General features: G+C 38.2%; 1 protein-coding gene across 2 annotated transcripts in view; it reads left to right on the forward strand.

The window, feature by feature from the left end:
• DNAJC13 (DnaJ (Hsp40) homolog, subfamily C, member 13) overlaps positions 1–6,584 on the forward strand; it is a 49,506-nt gene that overhangs the window by 4,056 nt on the left and 38,866 nt on the right. For both annotated transcript variants that reach the window (XM_009081443.1, XM_009081445.1), the window contains exons 2-12: positions 24–99; positions 597–746; positions 1,105–1,146; positions 2,260–2,460; positions 3,556–3,762; positions 3,846–3,941; positions 4,087–4,178; positions 4,970–5,136; positions 5,236–5,315; positions 5,396–5,565; positions 6,354–6,453. In XM_009081443.1, the coding sequence (XP_009079691.1) occupies positions 24–99; positions 597–746; positions 1,105–1,146; positions 2,260–2,460; positions 3,556–3,762; positions 3,846–3,941; positions 4,087–4,178; positions 4,970–5,136; positions 5,236–5,315; positions 5,396–5,565; positions 6,354–6,453 (1,381 nt within the window). The remainder of the gene's footprint in view (positions 1–23; positions 100–596; positions 747–1,104; positions 1,147–2,259; positions 2,461–3,555; positions 3,763–3,845; positions 3,942–4,086; positions 4,179–4,969; positions 5,137–5,235; positions 5,316–5,395; positions 5,566–6,353; positions 6,454–6,584) is intronic.

Raw genomic sequence — 6,584 nt, forward strand, 5'->3', positions numbered from 1 at the left:
CTTAATACTCTTTTGCATTCTAGGTATAAGCGAGTCTTTTCAGTTGGAACCCATGCCATCACCACATACAACCCCAACACGCTGGAAGTTACAAATCAGGTAACTATCATTTTTGAAGTTGGTTTCTAGCTTATGTTCATTATCCAGAGTGAATAGAGACAGTCAGGCTTTAGAAACCATCTAGTCTGACGGGATCTCAGAAGAAAACAGGAGGTGTGGCAGCTGTTGCAGCAGCACACGTGACAGCAGGCTTGCATTACCTTTGCTAAATCTACAAATACCCAGTAGGCTTTGTAGTTTTAGGCGATTTGTCTTTATTGGCCAACAAGTAGTAGTTTGCCTTTGGGCATGCTGTTCCAAAGGAACTGGGATAAGTTTGATCACTGTAAAGCGATGTCCCTGAAGGGAGTCAGGACACTTATTTACTTTGCAGAATATCAAATAGGAAGCTCAAGCTCATGCTGTCACGTAGTGTGCTAGCTGTCATCTCATTACAGCCTCTTCCTTAGTTATTATAGGTACTGAGAGTTTTTGAGTGGAGGAGATGTACCTTTAATGTTGCTAACAGTATAACCTAATTACTTTCTATTGTCTAGTGGCCTTATGGAGATATCTGTAGTATTTCTCCTGTTGGAAAAGGACAAGGAACAGAATTTAGTCTCACTTTTCGCAAAGGGAGTGGAAAAAAGTCTGAGACACTTAAGTTTTCCACAGAGCACAGAACAGAACTCCTTACAGAGGCACTGGTAAGATTATTTTTTTTTAAAATTTTTGTTTTCTTCAAGCAAAGCAGTAAGTGCTTGGTTGCCATTACAATTTGTGATAGCTTGCTAGGCTTGCTTTCCCTGTGTAAAAAGTAGGAAAGCAAGTTGGTTTTTGAGCTGTTACATTAAGGTGCCAGTTACAGCAACTAGTGCATGATTTGTAAACAACGAGTCAAGTGACAAACACTGAATAACTTAAACTATGGCGGAATGGTTGCTGAGCCTTCTGAGGAGGCTTAGTATGAGTCCCATAAAACAGGGTCAGCTTAAATCTAGATTTTCTGGATAGATTGGCTGTTGTATTTGCATTCATTCATGGTTAACTTTTTTTTAAAAACAGAGGTTCAGGACAGACTTCTCAGAAGGAAAAATCACAGGACGGGTAAGTGTCTGGCTTGTCTGGATGAAGTGCAGTTTGATGAAATGATCTAAAGACTTAAACTTCTACTTTGTTCATGTATATTATACTTGTGCTATATGCACTACCTAAAATAGCTTTTGTAAATTTGGATCTGAAGTCTTTGAGAAGAGAAATTTGGAAGTTTGTTCAAAAGCAGTGGGAATATTTTCAACATGAGAATATTTGAGCACTCTTCACTTGGCCTGAGCCTTATAGTGGTACATAGACTTTGAATGTTACTGCTGAAATACAGAGCTGTGCCATGTGGAGCTCTTATTTGGAGAGAAGGGAGAGGAAAGACATAAAGTTTGATTCATTAATAAGTGTTTACTACTTCTAGCACTTCACTTTCTAACTCTAAATACTTTTCTGCGTAACATCCTGAACACTTGATAGTAGGATTATTGTTTCCTAGGAGGATTTCTATAGGTGGAATTACAGACTAGATTGACATTTGCTGAATCTTGGTAATACAGTAATAAGCAAAATCATGTACAGAGCTGGACTTTATATCTGTCTTTGTCTTCTGGTCACAGAAGACAGCACTTCAAGTGCTTAAAGTGACTTCCAGTATTGTATAGAATAAACCTTCAGTCATGAGCATAGTAACACTGCTGGAATACGAGATTCCCCTCTGTCTTAGAGTCTGTCTGTAGTTTAGAACAGACCTCTCACTTTTGCTGATTTAAGTTGATTTGTAATGGAATGTGACTGCAGGAGATGAAAAATCTGTATTATAGCAATAAGTTTACCATAATTTGATAAGCTGTATAGGAGCATCTGGTGCAATAGCTATTTTCTTGTCTAACCACAGTGCTTATAGTCTGTGAGTAGACCACTTTCTGCAACAAGAGAAACTTAGTCCCTTTTGGAGTGGCTGTTCTGGGATTGCTGTTCTCAATGCGTTGTTTAGGCTGTGACTTTCTTGTCAGTTGACAGCTATTTTCCTTTGATTCTTAATGTTCTTAATGTAGATAAGGGCATTAAGGGAAATTATATCTATTTTTGGATTTAGTAAATAGGAAAAGAACTATTGCTGCATAGTAAAGGAGTGTGTACAGACATCCAGATGTGTAAAAGTAGCTCTCTCTGCAGAGGTATAACTGCTATAAACATCACTGGAGTGATACAAGGAAGGCTGTGATTCTGGAAGTGACTCCTGGAGGTATTGACCAAATTGATCCTGCAACAAATAAAGTCCTGTGCTCCTATGACTACAGAAACATTGAAGGCTTTGTTGATATTTCTGGCTATCAGGGAGGCTTCTGTATTCTCTATGGAGGATATAGTAGATTGGTGAGTATTAAACCAAAATATTTGGTATGGTACTTAGGATGTTTATAGCTGCATATTTAATAATGAAGCTTCAACATAGTTTGAACATACAGATATGTGCATCTTTGGGACCCAATTGTGGAGGCTCAAGGCTCATGGACAGATTTTAAAAGGAAATTAGTTAAAACATTTGAGAGATGTGTGGGTTTCTCTTTGGTTTGTTTTTTTTTTTTTAATGTGTATATTGTATGTTTAAGAACTACAGAGCATAAAATCTAGTTTTTTAGGGTAGTGAATACGATTGTAATGTGGACATGGAGTTTCCCATCCTCAAAGTTACAGAAGTGACAGGCAGTGTGTTACTAATCTACCTAACTGATGGAGGGATTTTATTTAGAAATAGATTTGTCAGTGGTGCTGTTGCCTGTGATCTGATATTCAGCAGCTTTCCTTGAGAAGTACTGCAGTGTAATGTTGGTTTCAAGAATCTTTGAAGGGTTTCTCTGTACTGCACTGAAAGCAGCTGAAGAGGATCTTTACATTAGTAACCATAAATTTAATTCTTAAATATAGCTACCTCAGTCACTACTAACAAAATAAGACTGTTCTCTAGATCAGAGTTTCCATGTCTTTTGTACTACAGCATGCTTTTCTTTGGCTTAAAGCTCACAATGTATAGTTGATCCTCTAGAGCTGCCCTAATCTTGCCTAGCAGGAGTGGATACCAGTCCTTGTAGATAGCAGCTGGGGCTGCCACTGTGGTTCTCTGGCTCCTCACTCCTGCCAGGCTGTCAGGGTCTGTTGCCAAGAGTGGACAGGCAGGTCACACAGACCTTTACTTTAGTGGCACACTAATGTGTAGCAGGGTATCCTTTAGAAATAGCTGCTGTAGATTTATTTTTTAAAAGACAGATGTAGACTTAATAGTGAATCTCTTGTGTAATAAATATCTCTTTATACCATGCACTTAGCAGAGGCAAGCCCAGCAGCTGTGAAGATTCTTTACTGTTGGGTATATTTTGGAGGATTCTTTATACAACTGATTTCTTCAGCTGTACTGTATTTTTCACTGGTTGATTATTTTTTTTCAATTTTTCCTCTTGTCAAAATTTGCAGCACCTGTTTGCATCTGAACAGAGGGAGGAAATTATCAAAAGTGCAATAGAGCATGCTGGCAACTTCATAGGTATCTCTCTGCGGATAAGGAAAGAATCCCTAGAATTTGAGCAATACTTGAACCTTCGCTTTGGAAAATACAGCAATGATGAATCTATAACATCTTTAGCAGAGTTTGTTGTTCAAAAAATAACACCTAGACACTTGGTAAGGGTATCAGACTGAATGTACTTGGTTCCTCTTAAGTACTAAGTATTCCCTTTCTTAACATGCCTCTCATGTTTTATAAGGAACCTGTGAAAAGAGTACTAGCTCTTACAGAAGCTTGCTTGGTTGAGCGGGATCCAGCTACCTATAACATTGCAACTTTGAAACCTTTGGGCGAGGTAAGATGCATCCTTTCTCAGTACCAGTTCTTCAAATAGAAGCTTTGTAAGATAAGGGTTTGATAGTACATGTAAGACAGCCTTAATTTGTAGAGTAGCTAAATATCATTGCTTCATGAATGTGATTCTTGTCGCTTATTTTTAGGTATTTGCAATAGTATGTGACTGTGAAAACCCCCAGCTTTTTACCATTGAATTTATCAAAGGACAAATTCGGAAATATTCTTCAACAGAAAGGTAACTGGAGCTCCTGGGGGTTATAAATGCAAATGGAAGTTGCCATTGTAATGCTTCTAGTTTCTCAGCTTCTGTAAACTGACCCCCAGCAGTGTTAACTCAAAGCCTTCCTGTTCTAGCAGTCTGCCCCTCAGAGGTCAGTATTTGTTACAGGAGCCAAATCTCTCCCATTTACCTTCATCCCAACTTTGAGCAAATATATCCAGAAGTCTTCTGATGAGTGTGGAAGGGTGTTGGACAGTTAGATACAGACTGTTTCTCCTAAGCAATATTGTTCTGTGTATGCTGTACTTGGTTAAGTAGCGCATCTGAAACAAGGAAAAAGCAAGTTTAGGTGATATGGAAATGTGGCGTCTGTGGAACCTTTCTGCTCTCTGCCTGAGACAGTATTAGTTGATTCTATTTAAAACAATCGACAGAACAGTCCCTGAGTGCACTTGCAGTTGTAATACAGTCTAATCCTACTAAGTGAGGGTTTGCAGTAAGCATGGGTGAATTGGCTCACATGTGTAACTCATTAACAGATAATCTAGAACTGATCCCATTAGTGAAAGGCTGCAGCTGGCTATACTGGGTATAAGTCAGCTCTCTCAGTAAATAAAGGAACACTTGAAAATTAGTAGCTTCTTTCAGAATTGTAGCTGTTGGCATTAGTGTTAGTAAGATTCCTTGTATTGCTGCTTTTCTTTCTGTGTTTGATCAGTCTTTTTTCCCCACTTTTCCTAGAACCTGGTTCTTTGGCAGCACTTCTCTGATTTAAATTGTATTTGTGTGTCTTTGTCCCAACCCAGAGATTCTCTCTTGGCTAGCTTGTTGGATGGAGTGAGAGCTTCTGGTAATAGAGATGTCTGTGTGAAAATGACCTCCACACAGAAAGGCCAGCGTTGGGGATTACTCAGTATGCCTGTAGATGAAGAAGTAGAGAGCCTTCATCTGAGGTTTTTGGCTGCTCCTCCAAGTAAGCTAATGCTTCTTACATGGGTTTATAGTGTTCTTTAAAGCATCCAGATATTTAGTCGGGTACTATGCACTTAACTTTTGTTATGTCTTCTTCCAGATGGTAACTTTGCAGATGCTGTGTTCAGGTTCAATGCTAACATTTCCTACAGTGGGGTACTACATGCAGTTACACAAGATGTAAGAATAAATTCTCTGCCCATCATTTTAAGATGTTGTTAATGCATAAAGAAATTAATGATTGTTATTTTTTTAACCAGGGTCTGTTCTCAGAAAACAAGGAGAAACTCATTAATAATGCCATAACAGCATTGCTCTCACAAGAGGGAGATATTGCAGCATCTAATGCAGAGCTTGAAAGCCAATTCCAAGCAGTAAGACGACTAGTGGCTTCTAAAGCAGGTTTCCTTGCCTTTACTCAGCTTCCAAAGTAAGTGAAAAGGCTCTTCAAGCTTGGAAGTAACAGTTCTTGAGCTTTTGATAACAATTTATCTCAAAACTGAGAAGTGTAGTTAGGACTCACTTCTGAAAAAGACTGGAAGACTCTGTATACAAATGCTTTCAGTAGCAGGAGGCTGTCATCAGGCTTTAATATAAATTGATAATCCCAAATATTAGTAAGTAAAGCTGATTCTTCTGCTAAATGCTCTGCCTTGAGTCAAGTGTGGTTTAATATTTTTCCTAGTGGAAAAATTTTTAAAATGTACCTTCATCTGTCCATGAAGTAGGCAGTTGTTCAGTTCAACACAAGATAAGGCAATGTTAAGAAGTTGTACTTCTGCAGCAATTACAAGGCTGCTTAGAGTTTGTGTCTTAATTAGATAACATAAGGGAGCAGAAAGACTCTCATGTTGTTCTGAAAATGAAAAATTGCTTGAAATATTTCTGACTAAGGACTATGGGACAACTGAATGATGTGAAGGATAACAAAAGCACTTAGTCTGAGACCTTCATAAGGTTCTGTTTCTTTGTAAATAGTATCCTGTAACTACAGAAATACATCTTCATTGTGGTGAATGTGCTCTTAGCATATTGTTAACAGTGAAGTCAATATTAATGTTTTCCTACCAAGGTATCTCAAATTTCTGAAAATACCAAGGTACTGCCTGCTAAAAGCAGTGGGAGCAGACCCCTTTCAGTCACCGACTAGGCTTTTAACTTCATTTTAAGATTTTTATTTTCTCTCTAATCTTGGTGGTTTTGCTTTCCTTTTAAAAGATTTCGAGAACGATTAGGAGTGAAGGTTGTGAAAGCCCTCAAAAGGAACAATGATGGAGTAACCCATGCCTCTATTGACATGCTCTGTGCTCTTATGTGTGTAAGTATTAAATTTCAGATTCTTTCACTTAGGAATGTGTGAACTTCTGTCTACTAAATGATATAGAAATAGGAACTGCCCTTCAATTTAAAGCGTGTTCAGACATGAAATAATTTGTTGTACAGTGATTT

The sequence above is a fragment of the Acanthisitta chloris genome, unplaced genomic scaffold (assembly GCF_000695815.1).
Source record: "Acanthisitta chloris isolate BGI_N310 unplaced genomic scaffold, ASM69581v1 scaffold1259, whole genome shotgun sequence".
In the NCBI taxonomy this organism is placed as follows: Eukaryota; Metazoa; Chordata; class Aves; order Passeriformes; family Acanthisittidae; genus Acanthisitta; species Acanthisitta chloris.